Genomic DNA, 26,418 nt, shown 5'->3' on the forward strand with positions numbered 1-26,418 from the left:
GTAAATATGACAGGTTTAACAACTCAGTCTGCTTTGTCTAAAAGAGTGGTTTTTAACCAGGGTCCACATGACCCTTGGCAAGTCCCATAAGAATGTGTTAAAATTTATGTGCAATAAGTTGGTTATTCGTCTACAATACACAAAAGATTTCAATAGTTTTTATACATTTCCTAATAAGATTTCAATTATTGAAATATAATGGAATTTTTTTTTAAAACATCGAATGGTTAAGAACCACCGATTTAAATGGATATGGATATCTCAAGGGGAGATAAATCGAGTTAAACAAGTTGCAAATAATTAGTGACGGAGGATATGTAATAGTTTCTGTTTTATTACATTGAAACTCTGCACATACCTAATAAAAAAAAAATGCAAGCAAGACGTTTCATATTATTAAGTTTACTTTAAGAACAGAAGACATTGCTTAAGACACTGTTATAATAAGAACAAAATAGAGAAAATGAGATCTGAAAATATCTTACCAGCGACAACAGCATCATTTTTCAAAGCCCTTCTCACAATCATAATGGCATCATGGAGAGATCTTTCTGTCTCTTCAATAAATTGTTCAGCACCACCTCTCAAAATCATTGTGCAGGTTTTCGCTTGGGGACATCCAGTAAAAATGTTATACCTAACATCAAGTACAACAAAAAAAAAAACATTAGTATCACTAACCTTAATAGTCAATTCTTAAAATTATCAGTGGGACTACTTCACTGAGGATACAACCTGCTTTTGAACTCACAAAATTTATTACTAAACAGAGTCACTTGAGCATAATCTTTCAGAAAAGTGAGAGATTTACATTTAACCAATTTATAACTTACATTTGAGAAACAAGCAACTAAAGATTCTTAATGAAAAAGTAATAACTAAAAGCATTAAAGAAATGTGTGACTGATTTCTCTTATTAGAAGCCAGTTATATTTTAGAATAAAAAAAAAAAAAATTGTTGATAAGAGAGGAAGGGAAAATGAGAAAAATAATTTTAACCACCTTCAGGAATTAATTATAGCAAAATTTCAGGAATTAATTATAGCAAAATAAGTGAAAACTCTTGAAAATGGAAATATTGTGCAACAATTCAAATTAAAGAATGTATTCAACACACATTGCAACGAAATTAATTTTGGCATTTATAAATGTCTTTTATATACAACTAGACATTTAGCAACAGTAAAAAAATTGATCATGTTTATAAATACTCTTTAACTGTTGCCTAATCTCTATTTTTACATATGACTGTATAAAAACGATCATCTTTCAACCCTTTAGCATTTAAACTGGCCATATCCAGCTTTTCACATCTACCCTGCAATGTCACTGTAAAAATATACAATAACACCGTTGACATAATGCATGATAAATTGAAAACAGTGTAAACAAATAAGCATTACAATTGACAGAGTAATCTGAATGCTTAAAGGATTAAACAAATCCACTCACATGGCATTGGCTTGAGTAGAAGACACTTGCTCCAAGTGGGAATGAACCCAGAACCAAGTGGTGGGGAAACAACCTTCTTACAAATCAGTCCTGCATGCACCTCTGATATTTGTTCCAATTCTGTGTTTTGCAAATTCCACCCAGGTTAGCCTTTTCTCTCGTCCCTCTGAGTTCAGCTCACTAACAAAATGTCACCTTTTGAATGATCTGCTGGATTGAGTTGGCCTGTTGTGTCTGGAAGCACACAGGCACCCAATCAAACCATTAACCCTTTAAGCATTTAAACCGGTCAAAAAAAATATACCTGCATTATCTTCAAACTGGCCAGATCCAGCCTCTCATGCTTACTTGAGAATGTTTCTAAAACTAAACAACCATATCATCGAAATCTCAAAACCACAAAGTAATGCATGACTAATTCATATAAAGGGAATAAACAAGCATTGCATTTGATGGAGAAATCTGAATGCTAAAGGGTTAAGCAAAGCCTGCTATACACTGACACCATATCATCTTTCATTGCAAATGAAAGCTGTAGTTTATAAGTATATTCTTTTTGTTGTAGCATAGTATACACATAATTACAAGTTGAAAGAATCAACCAACAAACAGTATGTTGCCAAAGAATTGATATATTGAGATATAATGTTGGTTCCAAAGACTAAGTTCTACCAGATGGATTTGACAGAACAACTCTCATGAAACCAAAATAGTATCAAAGTAAAACTAGAACAGTTCAACTTGTTGATACTATAAGTTTTAGTATTCCACAAATGTAACACTGTATGACAATAGCAGACATGCAGTTGACTTGTATGTGGTATTTCAGAAAAATGTGTTTTGTAAATTGTTAGTCATAAACCAATTCTGATGTCTGATATATCTGAGATAATAGTGAAGCTAACAATGACAATTCATGTTCCAGTATTACTACATTACTTTTGTAATTCAATGTATTCAAAAATCGCTAGTGAAACCCAATATTTTGTGATTCATGGACTGTAAAAGAAAACTGGTAATCAAGGTGTATGTTTGATAAACTGCAACTAAACGAGAATGATTAGAGCAAAGCATTTGGATTTTTAAAAAATAAAGACAGACAATACAATGAATTAGAAAGATTAAAATAATTGATCACAATCATTTTAACAACACAAGAGATAAATTAGTGAGATGGTCAGGAAATGAAATATTAGATACAGAACATATATTCATCTCATCACATATACATTCGTTCTGGTGGCACATAAATGTACCCCAGTGTCACACAAATGGCAACCATGCCAGTGGCATGTAAAAGCACCCATTACACTCGTGGAGTAGCTGGCATTAGGAAGGGCATCCAACCGCAGAAAACCATGTCAAATCAGACTGGAGTCTGGTGCAGCCTTCCTGTGTGCCAGCCCAATCAATCCGTCCAAACAGACATTAAATTATGATGATGATAAGAATTATACCAATGCAGTGGGGTAAGAATATTAACAGAAGTTATGTAGGTTTACATTTATCAAGTTCTACCATATTAATTTTGATAGAACAACTCTCGTGGAACCAGATTAGTTTTAATATTCCACAAACGCAATACTGTATGACAATATTAGGCATCCAGTTGTCTTAAACTGTGGTACACTTTATAAAAAACAAATCATGATATTAATGAAGATTGTTAACTATAATGATGCATATACAAAATTATTAGTCAATCAATAACACTGTGTTATGGTACAAGGTTTATTAAATACAGTTAGATAAGACTAATTAGCTCAAAGCATTCATTCAATATTTTCAAAAACAAAATGGGTAATTATGAATAAATAATTCTAAAGACTGAGAAAGGAAACACCATCCATAGTGTTATATTTAATACAGAATAAGATAATATTTAGTAAATTAACCTATTTCATATCAATTAATACAAAGTCTACTAAAAATTATTATGATGGAAAATTATATTTTGTGTAAAAACTTTTGGCTTAACATTTTAGCATTCAACCTGGCCATATCCAGCCCAAATATTCCACCAGATCTGGCCTCTCATACCTATCCTACTATGTCATTCAAAAAATAAACAATCACATCATTGAAATACTGAATGCGTGAATAAGCATTACATTTGATAGAGTAATGTGAATACTAAAGGCTTAAGGAAGATATTGACTAAATCCTTAAAAATTCTAAAGACTGATTTTCAAATTAACTGAAACAGATGTATTTTAATAGAAGTATGAGGTATGAAAGGTAAAAATGACCGTTTGATATCATTTTGCACCCATTATACTCTTGGAGCAGTTAGCATTAGGAAGGGCATCCAACCGCAGAAAACTATGCCAAATCAGACTGGAGTCTGGTGCAGCCTTCCTGTGTGCCAGCCCAATCAATCCGTCCAAACGGACATTAAATGATGATGATGATAAGAATTATACCAATGCAGTGGGGGTAAGAACATTAATAGAATTATGTAGGTTTCATTTATCAAGTTCTACCATATTAATTTTGATAGAACAACTCTCGTGGAACCAGATTAGTTTTAATATTCCACAAACGCAATACTGTATGACAATATTAGGCATCCAGTTGTCTTAAACTGTGGTACACTTTATAAAAAACAAATGATATTAATGAAGATTGTTAGCTATAACGATACATATACAAAATTATTAGTCAATCAATAACACTGTGTTAAGGTACAAGGTTTATTAAATACAGTTAGATAAGACTTTAATTAGCTCAAAGCATTCATTCAATATTTTCAAAAACAAATTAATTATGAATAAATAATTCTAAAGACTGAGAAAGGAAACACCATCCATAGTGTTATATTTAATACAGAATAAGATAATATTTAGTAAATTAACCTATTTCATATCAATTAATACAAAGTCTACTAAAAATTATGATGGAAAATTACATTTTGTGTAAAAACTTTTGGCTTAACATTTTAGCATTCAACCTGGCCATATCCAGCCCAAATATTCCACCAGATCTGGCCTCTCATACCTATCCTACTATGTCATTCAAAAAATAAACAATCACATCATTGAAATATTGAATGCATGATTAATTTAAAACAATGTGAATAAGCATTACACTTGATAGAGTAATGTGAATGCTAAAGGCTTAACCCTTTCGTTACCAAACCGCCCAAAGCCGCCCGAAAAAAATTTTGGTTCATGTGACCAAGCCGCCCAAAACCGCCCGTAATCACCTATTCATATTTAAATGAGAATATCTGAGCAAATCTCGTTAGTACATTCGTGAAAACACGTGATTATTTGTGTAAACAGTTCAGCAATAGTTTTGTACGACGATCAACATGTTTTTTTTTTTTTTTGTGAATTTTGGGAGATTTTTTTCCAAATTTGTTCCTGTTGTGTTTTAAAAATTTGTAATCCTGACAAAAAAATGGATACGAATTTTATTCTGTCAAGCAGCGAGTCAGAATTCGAAGGATTTTCCGTTGAAGACCATGATAAATCTAACTCTGTAACCGAAAAAAAAAAAAAAGCACGTGGTATTTGATAATGAATCTGAGGTTTCATTTTCCGAAAATGAAAGCAGTGAATCCGAGAGCTCCGATGATAGCGATAAAGAGAATGAATTAGTACCTGAATGGAGTGAAAATTTAAAAACTCCTTCTTTCAGTGATTTTTCTGAAGAAACTGGACCAAGTCACAGTCTTACCCAGGAGAGTAAAGCTTTAGACTATTTCTTTTTGCTTTTTGCTTTTTGATTACGGCGGAAACAAACCGTTACGCTAAATGTAAACAAAGCGTAAAAAAGGATAGTTTGAAGTTTCCCATAAACTTGAATGAAATTAAAGCATATTTTGCCATAAATATTATTATGGGCATTAACAAATTACTGGAGTAGTGATGAACCCTTTGGCGACGAATATGTCTCAAGTATAATGACAAGGATACGGTTTTTAAAATTGACTCAATATCTACATGTAAGAGACACGAGCAGTACACCAGTACGTAGAAAACCAGACTTTGATCCCTTATTTAAAATAAGACCCCTCATTGACTGTGTTCAAAGCACATATGAAACAGTTTATAGATAAGGATATGGTGGGCTATAAAGGCCGAGTGCGTTTTCAACAGTATATGCTAGGAAAGCGCACAAAATGGGGGATCAAAGTTTGGAAAAGATTTGTGAATCAAATACTGGGTACTGCTTTGGATTTTAATTTTATACTGGCAAAAGAGACAGTAATAAATCCAGTAATGTGCACAACTCTTCTATAATAATATTTTGTTGTATACCCAATTGAATATTAGCTAATAACCCATTTTCTATAGCGATGTTTGAACAAAAATTTAAATAATTTTATATTTTGTTGAATTTACCTGTAATTAAAGTCACTTTGTGACAAAAATTTTGGTATAGAATTGGTTGAGAACCTTTCGTTAATTTATCTTCCAAAAATCACATTAATATGTTGATAAATAAAAAAGTTAGAGTTGTTTAATGAAACCATCCTAAATTTATGATTATGTTAGAAATTAATTGAAACACATAAGGGGTGTAATTTGGTTAGAAATATGGTAACGAAAGGGTTAAGGAAGATATTGACTAAATCCCTAAAATTCTTTACTGATAGCATTGTTTTCCAACGTTGTTTAATAATTAAACTAGTTAATATAGTAGATAAGTGAATGCATATGGGGCACTACATTTTCTGATGATGTCTTGCCCATAAATTCAGACTCCTTATAAGATCTAATCATAAAATACCAACTCAGTCATAAAGAATCAGATAAATATTTTTATTAGTTTTATGGTTGTATCAAAATATTCTACAAATGTAGAGGAGTAAAGCTTAGTACAGAGACAATGTTGGTTTCAAGTACTAAGTTCCACTAAATAAATTTGACAGAACAACTCTCATGAAACCAAAATAGTATCAAAGTAAAACTAGAACAGTTCAACTTGTTGATACAATAGTTTTAGTATTCCACAAATGTAACACTGTATGACAATAGCAGACATCCAGTTGACTTTTATGTGGTATTCCAGATAAATAAGCCTTTTGGAAATAATATCGAACAAAGTAAGAGATATATCTTGACAATTCAATTACTAGTATTATAATAGAGTTTACTAAACAACACTACAATCAAAACAAATTACAGTTGAACAACAATATTTCAAGTATTTCTAAAGTGAAATCACCAAGAAACACTTCCATGCAATGTCTGATAACTAGTAATAGAATATGAAGAATGTTGAAAACCTTGCTGAGCGTATATATTATATATTTGATTATTGTGATGCAGATGATTTATTTACCCAAAACATCTATTCAGTATAACCTTTACCCATTTGTAAACATTAGATAAGCTTCAGATTAGTAATAACGACTATGAATATAAATGATGATCATATGTAACAAAATGTAAAAGATTTTCAGAGGATTAAAAAGAAAGAATAATAATAATAAAAGGGATGGGCTGTCATTTACATGACTCAAAAAATCATCCATTTTCTCATTTCACTTCAAGTGTATCATATAATAATGGAGTCTAGTCACCATGTAAAATGTAAATAAAAAGAAAACGAAGACAAATCAGTTGAATAGAACTATATTTAAGGAGCCATCTTATAAACAAAACTATGGTTTTCAAATTGCTTTATGTATTCAAACAATCATAACCAAAATTGTGAAATTTATGCAAGAACTTTTGGCTAAGTTGTGACTGAAACATCAAAGTTTTATGAAATCAGTCCAAATTCACAAGTATTTTGGAATTTAAATTAAAACGCAGAAGGGTGAGATAAATTAGAAACATTATAGTAAACGGGTTAATTCATATCTGATTCAACCAATCAAGTTTATAGATTCCCAATGCCAAGCATTTTTTGTGGGAGGTGTTGTGTCTTCAGATCGACATGTTTGAGATAGTTTAATTGCTAACATGTTTGGTAGCAATATTAAAGGAAAAGAAAACATATTCCTGTTATATACATAAACATATGAATTTCTTTAGAGGATAGAGTTAAGGCTGCATAAAACACAATAAGTTAATCAGTTACCTGTCTCCTCCAATTTGCTGTTCTTCAAAATGTTCGCATTTTCCAAGATTTTTTTCAGTCATATTTTGAACTGATGTTAAGATGGCACCACCACAAGCTTTCATGGTTCGATGAAGATCATCCTCAACTACACGGCCAGCACAAAACATATCTCTGAAAAAAATAAAAGTGGTATTGTCAGATGACAGAAAGAAGAAATACTTCCATATTAAATCGACTCAACACTGTGCTATGTATTCTTTTCACTACTGTCACAACCTTTAAAACTACACATATACCAACAACAATTTCTCCACTAAACTGTATTACATAAACTCCCATCACACAATTCATTATTTTTCATTCCAGTCAAAGGTTTACAAATACACTAAATATTTTGTCTTAATCACTTTCTCTCAAGCTGTATACATCCTTTCTTATATATTAAACCTTCACACATTATATTTTATAGCAGAAAAGAATGATTATAGTCTTACAAGTTTGTTTATTTGTTCAACCAATGAAGTAGTATTTAGCTGAATATAATCGCTCAATAATTGGTACACACATATTAAATCAAAGACATCATATATTTGGAAGAGTCATAAGCAAAACAGATGAGTTTAGGAAATAATTCTTCACAACCAAAGAATTAGTAAGCTGTTATAAAATCCTATACATACAAACATACACATAGGAACTCCATCATAATATAAACACAGCATCACATCAACCCTTTAGCATTTAAACTATCCATATGATGCCACAATACTCTAGCCTTTCCTACTTTACAATGCCATTTAAAAAATAAACAATCATGTATCATAATCTTGCTGCTATTGGATAATGCACAATTCATTCAAAACTACGCGAGTAAATAAACATTACATTTAACAGAGTAATCTGAATGCTAAACGGTTAATATTTATGTTTATAGAAAGACATACCTATCAGCAAAATATTGTGTTGCTACATCTCCAATTGGTAATTTAGACAAAACTACATTGGCTCCACTTTTATGGATAGCTTCCAATTTATCGTAGAGAATAGACCATTCTGCATCCACAATAGACTGATATTCCTGTAAGGGAAAAAATTCTTAAATTCAATATTACATATCAAATTGACTTTAAGTATTAACAGATTGTAATAAATGGTAAATCTAGAATCAATTTAAATAACACGTGCATGTTTTCTTTTCAGGTACACGACACTGCTTTTCCCCTTCCCAGGCTACAGGCCCACACCCCCAACACCCATACTGTTAGGATTGGCACTCTCAACGTCGGTACGCTGAAAGGTAGATCTGGTGAAATTGTTGAGATGCTTGAACGGAGATGCGTAGATATGTGCTGCATCCAGGAAGTAAGATGGAGAGGAGGTTCTGCAAGGTTCCTCACAGGCAAAGAACACAGGTACAAGATTTTCTGGGCAGGGAACACTGACGGGGTCGGGGGCATAGGAATACTTCTAGCGGAGAAATGGGTGGATAAGGTAATCGAGGTCGTTAGAGTAAGTGACAGAGTACTTAAGATCAGACTAGTGCTTCATCATAGATTAGCTACTGTCATCTCAGCCTATGCACCTCAACCTGGGCTACCAGATGGTCTGAAAGACCAATTCTATGACACCCTCTTGCAAACTACCTCGTCGACGAGTGACAGGGACCTTCTCTTTGTGGCTGGAGACTTCAACGGTCATGTCGGACGTCGTGCTGGGGGCTTCCATGGCATACATGGAGGCTATGGCTTCGGTTCCCGCAACGAGGAGGGAACCAGACTGCTGGAGTTCTGTGATGCAACCAATCTTATGGTCTGCAATACCAACTTCAGGAAACCTGCCAGTCACCTAGTCACCTACCGCTCCGGCAGACACTCTAGCCAAATCGACTACATCCTCGCCAGAAATAGGGAAAGAGGGCGGCTTATAAATGCCAAAACCTACCCTGGCGAAGAATGTACCCCACAACATAGATTAGTAGTTAGCGACTTTGGGATTAAGGCAAAATGGGTGCCCAGAATTAGACAGGCTTGGAGAAGAAGGGTGTGGAAGCTTAAAGACCCTGCAAACGGACAGAGACTTAGAGACAAGTTACTTGAAGCATTTAACGAAATAGAAGGGGATATAGCATCATACAACGTGGAAGACAATTGGAGATTTCTGCGGGACAACCTGTTGAAAGCCACCGACCAGATTTGTGGGTGGTGTAAGGTCCCCTCCCAACCCAGAGTAACGTGGTGGTGGAACAAGGAGGTAGACAGGGCTATTAGACAAAAGAAACAAGCTTGGAAGGACTGGAAGAACGGTGGTAGCAGGGAATTGTACCAATGTGCCAGAAGGGAGGCTAGGCGACAGGTTTATTTAGCCAGAGGGGAAGCAGATAAGGAAAGATTTGCCAATGTTCTGCGCCGTGAGGACCAAAGACTCGAGGTATTTCGTGTTGCAAGACAGTGTAGGAGAGAGAATAGTGATGTTGTAGGAGAGAAATGTGTTCGCATGGATGATGGTACGCTTGCATTAAATGAGGATGCAAAGAAAGAGGTCTGGAGATGCCACTACGATAGATTGCTTAATAAAGAGAATGAATGGGAGAAAGAGAGCCTGCCTTATGTCGACCCAATAGAGGGACCAGCTATCCGAGTTGATAGTACCAGGGTAGATAAAGCAATTAAGAGTATGAAGACTGGGAAAGCCCCCGGCCCATCAGGAATCACTGCAGAGATGCTCAAAATATCTGGCAGTGTTGGCTATAGCCTAGTCACCCGTATTACGAACCAGGTGATACACGAAGGAGTCATACCCTATGACTGGTGTAGCAGCATCATAGTCAACTGCTACAAAGGTAAAGGGGACGCTTTAGATACAAATAATTACAGAGGCATCAAGCTGTTAGATCAGGTTATGAAAGTTACAGAGAGGGTCATAGCCCAACTAACTAGGGAGCGAATCAATTTAGATGAGATGCAGTTTGGGTTCGTGCCAGGTAAAAGCACTACTGATGCCTTATTTCTAGTGAGACAGTTGCAAGAGAAATACCTAGCTAAGGATAAACCTCTGTACCTGGCTTTCGTTGACATGGAGAAAGCCTTTGACAGGGTCCCCCGATCCCTTATCTGGTGGTCAATGAGGAAACTTGGGATAGAAGAATGGTTAGTGAGAGCTGTGCGAGCCATGTACAGAGATGCTGCCAGTAAGGTGAGGGTTGGAAATGAGTACAGCAATGAATTCCGGGTAGAGGTAGGGGTCCACCAAGGTTCCGTCCTCAGCCCCCTATTATTTACCATAGTCCTCCAGGCAATCACAGAGGAGTTCAAGACAGGTTGCCCCTGGGAGCTCCTCTATGCTGATGACCTTGCCCTAATTGCGGAGTCACTATCAGAACTAGAGGAGAAGTTTCAGGTGTGGAAGCAAGGTCTAGAATTGAAGGGCCTTAGAGTCAACCTAGCTAAAACCAAAATCCTAATAAGTAGGAAGGTAGATAAAACACAAACCCCTTCAGGTAGATGGCCCTGCTCAGTATGTAGAAAAGGAGTAGGTAGTAACTCTATAAGATGTACCCGGTGCAAGCTATGGACACATAAGAGGTGCAGCAACATCAAAGGCAGGTTAACTAGCAAGTTAGTTTTTGTTTGTGGCAGATGTTCAGGTGCAATAAAGACTGCAAACAAACAGGAAACAACTTCTATCTCATTCCAGGGTGAAAAACTAGAGGTAGTCGATAGCTTCCGCTATCTGGGCGACCAAGTTAGTAGTGGGGGTGGGTGCGCTGAAAGTGTAGCTGCTAGAATAAGAATAGCCTGGGCAAAGTTTAGAGAGCTCTTACCCCTGCTGGCGACAAAGGGACTCTCACTCAGAGTAAAAGGCAGACTGTATGACGCATGCGTACGAACAACCATGCTACATGGCAGTGAAACATGGGCTGTAACTGCTGAGGACATACGTAAGCTCACAAGGAATGAAGCCAGTATGCTCCGTTGGATGTGTAATGTCAATGTGAATACCCGTCAGAGTGTAAGTATCTTGAGAGAAAAGCTGAACATTAGAAGCATCAGTTGTGGCGTGCAAGAGAGACGATTGCGCTGGTATGGACATGTGGTGAGAATGGAGGAGGATAGCTGCGTGAAAAAGTGCCACACCCTAACAGTTGAGGGAACCCGTGGAAGAGGTAGGCCCAGGAAGACCTGGGCTGAGGTGGTGAGGCAAGACCTTCGTACATTGGGCCTCACCGAGGCGATGACTACGGACCGAGACCTTTGGAAATGGGCTGTGCGTGAGAAGACCCGGCAAGCCAAGTAAGATCGTTGCCAGTGCCCCTGGACTGGTTCTTGTGCGGGTGGCACATGAGATGCACCATTTTGAGCGTGGCCGTTGCCAGTACCGCCTGACTGGCTCCTGTAGGATTTTCGAGCGAGATCGTTGCCAGTGCCCCTGGACTGGCTTGTGCGGGTGGCACATAAAAGACACCATTTCGAGCGTGGCCGTTTTCGTGCGGGTGACACGTAAAAGCACCCACTACACTCTCTGAGTGGTTGGCGTTAGGAAGGGCATCCAGCTGTAGAAACTCTGCCAAATCAGACTGGAGCCTGGTGTTGCCATCCGGTTTCACCAGTCCTCAGTCAAATCGTCCAACCCATGCTAGCATGGAAAGCGGACGTTAAACGATGATGATGATGATGATGATGTTTCTTAATTACTTATTTACATATTTTTATGCTAATGAAAAGTAAAGGAAAAATTTGTGCAATCATGCATGCACACACAAAAACAGTTCTGTTAGATGACTTAGCTGAAGACATTGCTGTAACATTGTACCTCAAAAGTCCTATATCACAGATAAATCTGCATGTCTCTAAATCCTGAACTATAATTCAAATAGTGCCGTTTGCGAATAAAAACCTGAAACTAAACGTTCTTTTGTATGAGAAAGTTTTAACTCCATTTTAGGAAAAACATCCCCTTTGTACCATGTGTGTATACTTTTTGCCTTTTATCAAGAAAATTTCTCCAAATCTTTCTTCTTCTTTTGACTTTCAAGCACAACAACAGTTAATGCTGCAAGTGGTAAGTTAAAACTCACTGATACGATCTGTTAATGATTTAATTAGGAAAGAATGTCCAAATATCAATATCTGGTGACTGTATGTGAAAACACAGGTCGTCAAATTTTCACAATGAACACCAACAATCACTGTATCAGCAAATTTCATTCAAATTCATATAACCCATGCCAGCATGGAAAGCAGACATTAAACGATGATGATGATGACAACAACTATATTTTCCTGATTTTGATACTGGACTGTCTGCATTTCTTTGAAATCTCTTGTTTCTAACAGGATAGTCATTTACATTGAGAAAGCATCTGAGAACATCATGACTACTAAACACTAGACAATTATCTTGTATAGTCATGGAATTTATAATATAAAACTACCAGGTCATTGGTTATAAGTAAACTTCACAGAATACAAAACAAAAAAGTACCAAAATTCAACACAAAAACCACAGCTACAGCTGTGTGATAGATTAACAATAAAAATCATAATTACCTCTACATTATCAACTCTCACTTCAGCATTTTCCTTTTCAGCTTTCAATTCAAGTTCTATATTTAATAAAGCAAGCTTTGGACTTTCATAACTCTTCCGCTGCATTTCAAACCCAGCATAACTGAAGGTTTTTTTAAATGCTACTCCAGCAAACAATTTAGAGTCCTATAAAAAACAACCAAAACATAACTTAAAATATCTTCAAAACTATGTACAAATACAGGTTGTCTTGTAATTAAATTTTTCACTAAAGCAGATTTATGTCAGCTGAGATGGATTAGCAAATTAAATACTGTCATTAAAAGTCTTTTCTGGTAGGTTTTCATTTAGGAAAACAGAAATCACCCATCATAATTTCAATAAACCTAAACCTACAATTTCTCAGTTTTTCAAAGTGTTCTTGAAGTATTAGACAGACAACATCAAGACTGCTGCACCATTCTAATAATGAGCTTATTTAGTAAATTTGAAATTAAGCTTATTGAAAGGGTGGTGGTGAATAGCAATATTTTAACTTCTTAACATTAGAGAATAAGAGAAATGGTTCAATTAGAAATTGAAACCATGGCATAGATTTAATTTACCAAGAATGTAAGAGCATCAAGAGACCAATCAATAAATGAAATTAGGCTTTACCAATAACATACTGGCATAAGATAATAGCACCTTAAAGGTTAAGTGCAAATGTTTATTTAACAAAGGAACAAATAGATCAAATTTCCAACATAGCCGAATTAGAAAAGATAAATATTTACCTCAAGTGCTCCTCCTGGCACTTTCTTTTTGCCAATCATATTTAAAGGTAGTAAATCATCAAGCAACATAACAGCATCTACAACCATCTTAGCAAAGAATTCCTTCTGGTGAGCAACAAGTTTGGAACTAAGAGAAGTGGCAGCACATTTTTCCAACAAATTGCGTAATTCCCTAGGCAAAAATATATATAAATAGATGAAACATCAAGCAAGAAATAGTCATTCATTACTTTGTGAAACAAACTACATACAAGTTTAAGTTCCAATAACGAGTCCTATACTACTCTGACCAATTGTATAATTTCACTCCAGTTTTATCAACAGTGTATAGTGGGCAGCTGAATTTAGGAGGCAATGGAAGAGTCATGAAGATGACCCAAGGTCTTGACATCCTGCAACTGCCAGCACTGAGGGAAACATTGATCATGTTCACTACATGGAGATAGAAGACAGGCAATTTTGACTATAAATAAAAAATCTAGTGCTATTGGTTTATCCTGTAAAGAGAGTTGATAATATTCTGCTTGGTGGGTGCTACACCTAATGACACCTGATCAAAAGTGCACCAGACTGATCACAGCATGGGAAAATCTGACATTGTCTAAGGCACATCCAGTTGGCTTCCTTAAAAGTTTCCTAAGTCAGGATGAGTGTTAGGTTCATCACTTTAAGCCAGGGACAAAGATACATTCCATGCAGTGGAAACACCTCTCCTCACCTGCTCCAAACTAAGTCATGCTTGTTTCATCAGCAGGGAAACTGATGGCCTGTTTCTTGGGATGCAAAAGGTGCTTATTGACTATCATCAAGAGTCATACATCAAAGGAAAGTACTATGCCAACTTGCTGAAGCAGTTAAGAAAGGCTATCTCAAGACCAGGAAAACAGACGAATGGGATCTTGTTTCATCAGGACAATGTTCCAGTACAAAAAAACCTTGCGTTCAATGGCTGCTGTGCATGACTGTGACTTTGAACCAGTAGATCCCCCACCCACCAGCTTTTCTCCTGATTTGACTGCATCTGATTATCATGTTATCCAGCATGAAAAGACACTTGGCTGGGAACTAATATCGCAGATGATGCCATATCTGCTGTTGTTTGCTTTTTTTGACTAACAGGACAACAGCTTCTTCCCCAATGTGATCCAAGCACTGCAACACCAATGGAAAAGGTGTGCGGACTGTAAGTAGGAACTATTTCAGAACAAAAAAAAAAACCTCATCTGGACACATTCCATCAGAATATTTTGATCAGCCTATGAACTTTTCAGCTGACCCTCATATTAGGGTCAAGTGACACATCACAAATTTTTGGCTGTAATTGAGTAAAAATGTACATCCAATGAATTATAACAAATACAAACTCAAAACCCCATTAACACTATATATTTAGACTCTCATTACTTTACAATGACAAAATCTCTTTTTATATATATATATATATATGTTAAAAGAAAAAAAGAAAATGGAGATATGGAAGTCAACAATTATTTATTATTAACAAATTAGTCATCTTCACCTCTCACACCTGTTTCAATTAACACTCAATAATTTAATTACAAATTTGTACATTAAAATTGCATTTATGTGACATGAGCGTAGTTTCATCAGAGGGATAAAAAAAATGCAAATTTGATGTACAAATCTGTAATTAAATTATAAAGTATTAGTTGAAATGGCTGTAAGGAATGATGACCAATTTGTTAATAAATAATTGTAAACTCCCTTATCTCCATTTTCTTTCTTACCTCTGGATATAAACTATATGCTTAATATATACCTATTGTTTTAAAGGAATTTCATTCCCCCAAAATGCTAGGTATTGAACCAGTATTTTCTTGTATGCAACCATCTCTTCACAAGGTTAACATATCCTCTGATTTACATATATATATATATATATATTTCACCAAATATGTATCAACAACAAACACTAACAAGTTCAAAGAAATTTTATGAAAAAATGTAGGCATATTACAATTGAAACTCTTACTTTTGGTCATCTTTTTTTACTTTCATTGCAATTTCTTTACATTTAGCAACAGCCTAAAATAAAAAGTTAATAAAAGCTATGTCAATATTCTCAACCAATACTATATTTATGATTATTTAAATCATGTTGTTAAGCACCAAATTAATTCTATTTGCCCTCCCTTAGCTACTCAATGATCAAGTTTACATGCTACAAACTCTACCACCAGTACATTATAGGATAAAAATTTATTTCAAATGGTGTTAAGACCCTTTAAACCAAGGGTCTTCAAAGTGGTTGATGGGACAATTCAAAGGGCTGATAAATACCTGGAAACCGCACATCTACTTAATTATAATCATTTATTTTCTTGTACATTCTTGGGGGTTGCTGAGTTGTCAAGGACTCCATGAAGGGGTTGAGGGTCTAAAAAGTTAGGGGACCTCTGCTCGACTATTACTTGAGTGTATATGGTAATTGCAAAGCAAACTTTAATGGCATGCAATCATGCCATGTCTGAGTCCATAATTTATGACTTTCAGTAATTTTTTTTCACAGGAGCAGCTGTGTGGTAAGCAGCTTGCTTACCAACCACATGGTTCCGGGTTCAGTTCCAACTGCGTGGCACCTTAGGAAAGTGCCTTCTACTATAGCCTCGGGCCGACCAAAGCCTTGTGAGTGGATTTGGTAGACGGAAACTGAAAGAAGCCCGTCGTATATATATCATCATCATCATCATCGTCGTTTAACGTCCGCTTTCCATGCTAGCATGGGTTGGACGATTTGACTGAGGACTGGTGAAACCGGATGGCAACACCAGGCTCCAGTCTGATTTGGCAGAGTTTCTACAGCTGGATGCCCTTCCTAACGCCAACCACTCAGAGAGTGTAGTGGGTGCTTTTACGTGTCACCCGCACGAAAACGGCCACGCTCGAAATGGTGTCTTTTATGTGCCACCCGCACAAGCCAGTCCAGGGGCACTGGCAACGATCTCGCTCGAAAATCCTACAGGAGCCAGTCTGGCGGTATTGGCAACGGCCACGCTCAAAATGGTGCATCTCATGTGCCACCCGCACAAGAACCAGTCCAGGGGCACTGGCAACGATCTTACTTGGCTTGCCGGGTCTTCTCACGCACAGCACATTTCCAAAGGTCTCGGTCCGTAGTCATCGCCTCGGTGAGGCCCAGTGTACGAAGGTCTTGCCTCACCACCTCAGCCCAGGTCTTCCTGGGCCTACCTCTTCCACGGGTTCCCTCAACTGTTAGGGTGTGGCACTTTTTCACGCAGCTATCCTCCTCCATTCTCACCACATGTCCATACCAGCGCAATCGTCTCTCTTGCACGCCACAACTGATGCTTCTAATGTTCAGCTTTTCTCTCAAGATACTTACACTCTGACGGGTATTCACATTGACATTACACATCCAACGGAGCATACTGGCTTCATTCCTTGCGAGCTTACGTATGTCCTCAGCAGTTACAGCCCATGTTTCACTGCCATGTAGCATGGTTGTTCGTACGCATGCGTCATACAGTCTGATATATATATATATATATATATATATATATATATGTGTGTGTGTGTGTGTGTGTGTGTATGTTTGTCTCCCCCAACATTGCTTGACAACCGATGCTGGTGTGTTTACGTCCCAGGGTCGATTTGCTCGACTAAAGGCAGTGCTCTAGCATGGCCGCAGTCAAATGACTAAAACAAGTAAAAGAGAGAGTATATGAAGTTAATCAGATCAATTTTCTGCAATGTTAGAGAGAAACTATATATAAAATACCATAAACTGTCAGACATGAAACAGGCATTTACCACAATTAAATCAGCCTAGTTTAAAACCTTTAATTCGTTTTCAAATGATAAACAAGACCTGTCTAAATGCAAGCCAAGTAAGACGATGGAAAAACTACACTCACCATATTAGCAGCTTTCTTAAAAGCGCCAATGATTATACGTGGATGAACTCCATCTTCAATGAATGGTTTTGCTTGTTTAAGGAATTCTGCAGTCAAAAGAACAACACTGGTAGTGCCATCACCAACCTGAAGATAAAAAGATAATTACCATGATTAATTCAAATAAGGGCTAACTAATTAATGCTAAAAAGAAGTATCTTTGCTTAAAGCCATCTGTTTTTTCAGCAAAAGCACATCTAAGTATATTATTGTTATTAGCAGACAGATAAATATCACAGGGTTTTGTTTATCACTTGAATTAAAATTTTTAAAAAAATTCTGTTTAATTAAAGGTTTAAAGCACAAAAGATAATATTACCGTTTTAAAATCTTGTATTTTTAGTAATTGTATAAGACAGAGTTGAAATATAAGTAATATGTAATAGCGTTAAATCATGATCTAGTTTCTTATTTCTTTATTGCCCACAAGGGGCTAAAGATAAATGGGACAAACAAGGACAAAGGGGTTAAGTCGATTACATCGACCCCAGTGTGTAACTGGTACTTAATTTATCGACCCCGAAAGGATGAAAGGCAAAGTCAACTTCGGCAGAATTTGAACTCAGAACTAACGGCAGATAAAATACTGCTAAGCATTTCACCTGGCATGCTAACATTTCTGCCAGCTCACCTCGTTAATCATGATCTAGTTTCATTGAGGTGCCACTCAATTACTTTCAGTAATTTATTTCATTACAGTTTAAAATTCATGGGTTTGGTATTTCAATATATAAAGGAGCAGACAGTGAGAAACTGTAACTACATATGAAGAAACTAAGCTAAAAAATTTAATTGAAATATACTGAACAAACCTCTGCATCTTGAGATTTAGCAATATCAACCAACATTTTAGCAGCAGGATGAACAATGTCCAATAACTTTACAATGGTAGCACCGTCATTAGATATCGTGGCTTTTCCTAAAAATAAAATCAAGAAACCATTAAACATTGACAATAGCATTCATAGCTCTCCAGACAATTTATTGTAGTTTGGTTCAAGAGTCATTTAAAAGACTACAACCCACCTCCCTTTTTTTAAATATGTAGCACCAACTACCATATTCCCCAGCTCATAAAGACTGTTTCATTTCTGGAGGAGAGAAAAAAAAAAACCCAACTCAAAGCCATCTTTGCTTGTTATTGCAGATGCTCAGGTTGTAGAATGCAGTTTGATGACTGACCAGTCCTCATCAGAACCCTTGTCCCAGAATGTAAGCCTACATTTACAATTCACATGTAATAAATACATCCCAGTATTATGGCTAACGGCCGTTGCCAGTACCGCCTGACTGGCCTTGATGCTGCTGGCACGTAAAAGCACCTACTACACTCTCTGAGTGGTTGGCGGTTAGGAAGGGCATCCAGCTGTAGAAACTCTGCCAAATCAGATTGGAGCCTGGTGTTGCCATCCGGTTTCACCAGTCCTCAGTCAAATCGTCCAACCCATGCTAGCATGGAAAGCGGATGTTAAACAACAATGATGATATTGACTTTAATTTTGTAAATGTAGTGATAGTAGCAAAAAAAGAAGTTTACAAAGTCATTTGTTTTTCTCACTCAGCATTAACGGTTTACACCAACTGTTAAGGCAATCATCTACAACAGTGATTCTCAATCAATTTTCACCTATGGACTTTTTTGATTCTTACTTTACATTTGGTGGACTCTCATAACCATTTGATGTTTAAAAAAATCCAATTATATTTATACTTAAATATTAATAGGAATTATATAAAAAAAATTGTCAAAATATTTTATGTATAGCAAATTTATTGCACATAAATTTTAACAATTTATATGGAACCACTGAACTACATTGCACAAGGTCAATCAAACAGAAAAGACAGATACACATAATTAGTTATAAGCTACATATTGCAGAATATGTAAATAAAGGATGGCAATCATAAAGTTGAGCAACAGTGCACCACTATCAACTGAAAAAAGGACCACTATCAACTGAGAAAGCATTGAAAAGGGAAATGAAAAAGCATCAAAGTAAAATCTTAACAATTGTAAGACTTATAGATTCACAATCAATAAAGTATGGAGTATAAGTCTAAAAGATAATAATATGAGACAAAATGCTTGGCAGAAACAGGAGAATAAAGCAATGAGTTTGCCAGATCTTCAACTTGGTGCTAACTTCCCATAAAGAGGCACAACCTAGGAATGAGCATAAAGAAAAGAACTGCACAGTTTCACAGATATGTGGTCAAAGTGATAATGATGAAATGTCATAACATTTGAAGAACCATCAAACAAAACTGACAAAAACAGGGGTGCAAAAAGATAGTAACTATAAAAACAACTAGGCATAAAACTTCTCTAGACTTTGGCCTGTTGCAAAAGCAGCATGAAATCCTTACATAGAGACTAATCTTCATGCAAAAATTACTACCCATTGAAATAATAGATGGACGAAGGAGTAGATGTGAAACTGTGGTTGGTTAGACAAAGTCTGGGCAAAAGCAGAGCAATTAAATATTAAGCAAGCATTATCCTTGCAGTTACAACAAACTGGATGTTTTAGATAACAAGCCTCTCAAGGATAACTGAAATAATCAACTATTACATAGATGTTAGTGGGTGAAATTATGGCAGCTAAGAGTAGAAATAATAGCCAACCTTCCTATGAAAATAGTGTTGTCTTAGAAACAGCTAGTAGCAGCTACTGATGTGTTAATAGACAATACATTTAAAAGACAGTCAACTGAATACAGAGACTTCAGGTATATGTAGGAAACTAGTTTTTCATTTTACCAGTCACTGGGTATGATCCCCTTATAAATAACCTGATTAAGTCTTTTTGAGCTGATGCCAGTGCACCCATGACTGGCTCCTGTGCCGATGGCATGTAAAAAGAACTATCCGAACGCGATTGATGCCAGGCCTGCCTGCCTGGCTCCTGTGCTGGTGAAACATAAAAAGCACCCACTACACTCTCAGATTGGTTGGCATTAGTTAGAGCATCCATCTGTAGAAGCATTGCCAGATCAGATTGGAGCCTGGTGCAGCCACTGGCTCTCCAGACCTCAGTTAAACCGTCCAACACATGCCAGCATGGAAAACGACATTAAACGATGATGATGTGGCTAGACCATATCCCACTCTGCCAGATATTTTAAGCTTCTCCGTGATGATTCCTGATGGGTAGGCTTTCCCTGTCTTCATATCCATAATTGCTTTATCTATCAAGTTACTGTCTATTTGGATAGATGGTTTCACACTAGGCAAATTCTCCTATGTGTTCTCCACATCTAGCAGCCTTTCATAGTGGCACTTCCAAGTCCCTTTCATTGCAGAGTCACTAACTACAAGTGAACCATCAATGCACAATTAATTTGTTCTATATGAGATTAAACTGCTCAATCTTCCTGCCCAATATACTCTGCTAATAGGCAATGAGTTACCACTTGAATTTTATGAGATGGGAAATGTAATTCATGCTACTACACAAAAATTATTCCAAAATCCATAATCTTAATTTACAAAATGTCACATTAAGACCACTCCAAAAGTAAAGCATTCCTACTGAGGGTCAAATTACGGTCACACTCTTGGTTTCAAAGACTTACCATTGCCCTGGTGCACACTCCCTCATCAGGTATAAAACATTAAATCCCGAGATTAATATCAGATAATTAAATTATGGGGTGAGAGCACTAAGCAATGATAAGTATAAAGAATACAACCCTACCTCCATCCCTTTTAATTTGTAGAGCCAACTACCATATTTCCCAGCTCAAATATGCTAAATGTCTGAACATGCTTTTAACATATTCAAACTGGTAATAATATTAATGTCAGGATCTTTATGTTTTTCTACACAGCTTTTGTAATAAAATAGTCTGGATATGAAGAAATAAGGTGCCTTAATTAAAAAGCAGAAAACTTGTTTAACCATTTAGCATTTAAAACATTCATATCCAGCCAAAATATTCAACCCGTTTTATGTTCAAACCAACCAGATCCTGTCTCTCACACCTTCCCTACAATGTCATCCTAAAGATAAACAATCACATCATCAAAATCTCAAAGCTATGAGATAATCCATGATTAATTCAAAGCAATGTGAATAAAAGGAATTATTTTTGACTGAGTGATGTATAAGTTAAAGGGTTAACTGAAAATGACAAAATAAATAAAAGTTCCCATCGCTTTAGGGAACCATATTTAGGGCTACTTCATTTTTGATAGAAGACATGTACCAGAGATGCTATATAGTGGGATCAAGCCATAACCAGATGGTTACAAAATGAACTCCCTAATCATGCAGCCACTTTAACTTGCAAATAAAGTAATTTTTCTTTTTTACAATAAAGCATGAGAAACCTTACCTTGAGCATCCACAATTAGTTTATCCATTCCTCGAGGACCAAGAGTGGTACGAACAGCATCTGCCACAACTTGACAGGCCATGATGTTACTAAGGATTTGGGGCTTTCCTTGAGAGGAATCTGTGCCCTCTTTTAATAAAATGATTGGAGTTTGCTGAAAGAAACAGATGATACAACTGAATATGATTTCAAAGAAGCATAGAAGCTAAGCTTAAAATAGAAGTCAAAAGTTCATTAATGTCATTCATAAAATTACAAGAGATTGTAACATCAACTTGACAAAATATATTAAAAAAATCTCAATACTCAAATATTAATTAAGCATAATTACATCACTAGCATATCTATTTTCAGTGACTTCACTAGGAAACCTATTCCTTACTTATTTCATCCATTTTAACATACCTGGAAATTGATCAGGCAAAATACAGTCATTACATTAAACCAAGAGTGGGGAAGCTTTTTAGTGCAGCGGGCAAAAATTTCCAAAGAGAAAGGTCCTCTGGCAGATCACAAGTTCTAACTCTAATATCTGTGTAAATCCTGTATATATCTATGTATAATTCGATATACATTAATAAAGATATGTTTAACATTAAATTAACGTGTAATATCTTCATTTACGCTGCCACTGAATTTAGGACGTTTATATTACTTATGCGGTATTCTATATTTTTCAGCTAAAGTGTAGTTGGGTCTCAAGGGGGTAGTACAAACATAGCAATATGTGTTTTATAGCGAAAGCAAAATTTCCCTTTCAAATGGCAATTACCGGACGATTTTCTGTTCGAGTCTAACTGTTTTAAGTCGTAGAAACGTGACCTATCTCGAAAATAAGCACAGGAATATTGTATAAATTTTATAATTGAAAAATTTACTATATTTTGTACATACAAGTATACCAGCCTGCGAGCACAATAAAATGGGCTTGCAGGAGCAATTACGATTGTGGGTTTCCCCGCCCCTGCATTAAACCATTTTACCAAATGACCTTATATATTCTAAATGTATATATCAAATGAATATTATTCTGAAATATGACAATTTTCAATACTCCAATGTATTACCATTGTGTATTAATGGACAATAAAAACTGTAACGACAGTAAAGTGATTTCCATTATACAAATAATAGCAAGAGCAGCAGACATTGAAAGATCAGGTTATTAGCACTACACTGGCTATTCGATTAAGGATTTCTTACAGATGTACACAGGTAGAAATTTTGGGGAAGGAAATATTCAATTTAATTGACCATAGAATTTGAAGTGGCTGCGTGGTAAGTAGCTTGCTTACCAACCACACGGTTCCGGGTCCATTCCCACTGTGTGGCACCTTGGGCAAGTGTCTTCTACTATAGCCTCGGGCCGACCAAAGCCTTGTGAGTGGATTTGGTAGACAGAAACTGAAAGAATCCCGTCGTATATATGTATGTATGTATGTATATGTATGCATGTGTGTGTATATGTTTGTGTGCCTGTGTTTGTGCCCCCCCCCCAACATCGCTTGACAACCGATGGTGGTGTGTTTACGTCCCCGTAACTTAGCGGTTCGGCAAAAAGAGACCGATAGAATAAGTACTAGGCTTATAAAGAATAAGTCCTGGGGGTCGATTTGCTCGACTAAAGGCGGTGCTCCAACATGGCCGCAGTCAAATGACTGAAACAAGTAAAAGAGTAAAAAGACTAAAGGTGGTGCTCCAGCATGGCCGCAGTCAAATGACTGAAACAAGTGAAAGAGTAGTGTTGCTTTATCCACCCACGACTGATGAATAATTGAACTCAGAATTTAAGGAACACCAACAACAGATACAACTCAACAGAACACAAGTTAAACAGGAGATATTCTACACAATCACAAGAGTGATTAGATGGGGAGGGGCCTTATGCTATGACTTCATCCACTAGTTACATCCAAGATTGCCAAAGATGAGAGAATGAAAGGGAAAGTTGACTGTGGCGGCATTTGAAGCCGGATCGTAAAGAACAGCAAGAGATTCTGCTAAGCATTTTCCCCAATGCTCCACCGATTCTGCCAGAGATGCAAGATACCCCAAACTTGATATCCGAAGTTAGTATTTCGGTAATTTTTCAGATTAACACCCGCACGATTACCTAACCGTAACCCTAATCCTAACACTAAACCCTAAAACCCTAGTGAAAATCGTGCGGGTGTTAATCTGAAAAATTACCAGTATTTCTAGCAACAGGATTTTAAAAGTAAACTGCAGTGACTAATTTAAATAAAAATAAATATGAAATGTGAAGTTGGATGGGGTTCGAAATAGAGAATTTATATTCAACAGCACGTTGATTTAACAAGACGATTTACCCTAATACAATTAAAAAATTTCACATTCCAACAATATTCTCGTATTTACGACTAGCTGGATTACCATTCGGTCAATTAGTAAAACTTGACTGCATTGTCTGCTACATATTCCAGGAAGATGGAATAAAAATTGTAAACCATATTTTATTTGATATAGTAAGGGAATATTTCGGGAAAAAATATTTTCAAGGAATGGGTTACATGGCAAATCAAAATACCCATGCAACACTAACAAGGCCTCAAATTAAGGCGGGGGCACAGTCGAATATACAGCTCTTAGCCTCGTTAGAAAGAGGATTTCTTTAATCAAGATAAGCTCGCACATCTTGTAAAGATGAATCAACACTAAACCCCCTGGAAAACTTACGAATATAGATTATCTTTGAAGAATATATTAAATATATACTAGCGTTGGGCACCGTAACACTGCAGTAGGTTTTATCTTTTTCTAAACAGCGATAGATGACGGCTCCAATGACACAGTTAAAGTACATTTTCAAATACAATTTCAAAACAAAATTACAACATACAAATTATTATTGACTGTCTTGGCCTCTTAAAACCATCAGGATTCATAAAAATATATACGGTTAATTATTCTCCATAAGCAATTAGTCATCATGTCTGATGTGGATTTGTAAAAGGCAAAATATTAAAAAATTGTTGGAGCTTAATATTTAAATGAAAGTGACAATTAAGAAAGTAATTAGAAATAGTTATATTTTTCTGGTAAATAACTAAATATCTACAGTATTTCTAAACGGATATCATAATTTATTTCGTTTCTATTGCTTAAGACTGAAGTAGACAAAAGAAAGAAAAGATTAATTTATGAATAAAATCTATATAAAAGATAAAATGATTCATTAAATCCTATTAAAAATACATCTGCAGGATTAGTAAAAATAAAAAATAAAGAATATTCAAGTTGAAATAAATCACAAAAAGGATAGAGAAACCATTTATGGAGATGAGATTTAAAAACTGGGGTTGAAAGTAGGGATAAAGAAAGAAAAAAAAAGCCATTTTTCAATAAAGTCCATATATAATATTTTAAAATCTATCACTGATTATATCTCTACCTAAAACTAAATAAAGGAAGTTGGAAATTCAGTGCAAAATTCGCACGATTATTATTAAATACATTGCAATGAATTATACAATAGAAATTACCAGAATCCATGTGACAACCCATTTATTGTTCGAGTAATATATAAAATATTATTAACATCTTTCATTTCTTAAGCTATTTAGAATGTTTTAATGCAATACTTTTAATAAAAAATTTAACACGGGATGGAATTCCCATAAAAGGTTTCCCTGTCTACAACTGATTTTCGTACATTAAAAAAAAGATACTAGGAGAAGCACATGTTACACGAAATCTAATTTTGTCTACAACGAAGCTTCTAGATGACAATGCAGAATACGAGTGGAAATCTATTTATTTCACGATAGTATACTATAAAACGAATGTATTTTTGCAATACGATGATAAAACATTCGAATTAAATTAATAACAGCATCTGTAAGCATAAAAGCTGCATAGGATGAAAACGATTACAAAATCTCTTACCATAATTGCAAATTATCTCTTTATTGCCGGCTTTGTCGGTAGAGTGAGCAAAATGGATTCGGTAGTAACAACGGGAGAGTATTCATACCATTTTCCGGTGCAACTACTTCCGCTGTACAAATCACCATGACAACGTTTAGTTCGCCAGCAATTATGAAATTCAATTCGGATGTGGTTTTTGTGACAAAAAGATTCGCGAGACTAACACACACACACACACACACACACACACATATATATACACAAACACATAAACATAAGAGTTTCAGATAAAAAAATCAAAACAATAAATAATTGTGACATCAACCCAACAAAATTCCTGAACATTTTAGAGAAATTAGTTCTGTTTGCGTAAAGATTGAAGTATAATTTAATTACAAAGAAAGGGAAAGGTAGAGTTTAAGTAGCAGAATATGGAGTGGAGGGAGTACACCGTGGAACAAATGGCAGGTTTGGTCACGCCCT

General features: G+C 35.8%; 1 protein-coding gene across 1 annotated transcript in view; it reads right to left on the bottom strand.

The window, feature by feature from the left end:
- The window catches only part of LOC106878754 (T-complex protein 1 subunit eta), a 31,444-nt gene extending 5,431 nt beyond the window's left edge, over positions 1–26,013 (bottom strand). The window contains exons 1-10 of the mRNA XM_014928074.3: positions 25,954–26,013; positions 22,048–22,201; positions 18,519–18,625; positions 17,668–17,793; positions 15,765–15,817; positions 13,772–13,943; positions 13,017–13,181; positions 8,415–8,548; positions 7,489–7,641; positions 486–637 (exon numbers count right to left, since the gene is read on the bottom strand). Coding sequence (XP_014783560.2) covers positions 486–637; positions 7,489–7,641; positions 8,415–8,548; positions 13,017–13,181; positions 13,772–13,943; positions 15,765–15,817; positions 17,668–17,793; positions 18,519–18,625; positions 22,048–22,201; positions 25,954–25,956 — 1,219 coding nt within the window. The 5' untranslated portion in view covers positions 25,957–26,013. The remainder of the gene's footprint in view (positions 1–485; positions 638–7,488; positions 7,642–8,414; positions 8,549–13,016; positions 13,182–13,771; positions 13,944–15,764; positions 15,818–17,667; positions 17,794–18,518; positions 18,626–22,047; positions 22,202–25,953) is intronic.
- Between the last annotated feature and the right edge of the window lie 405 nt (positions 26,014–26,418).

This window comes from Octopus bimaculoides, chromosome 2 (genome assembly GCF_046866305.1).
Source record: "Octopus bimaculoides isolate indiv1 chromosome 2, ASM4686630v1, whole genome shotgun sequence".
Taxonomy (NCBI): domain Eukaryota; kingdom Metazoa; phylum Mollusca; class Cephalopoda; order Octopoda; family Octopodidae; genus Octopus; species Octopus bimaculoides.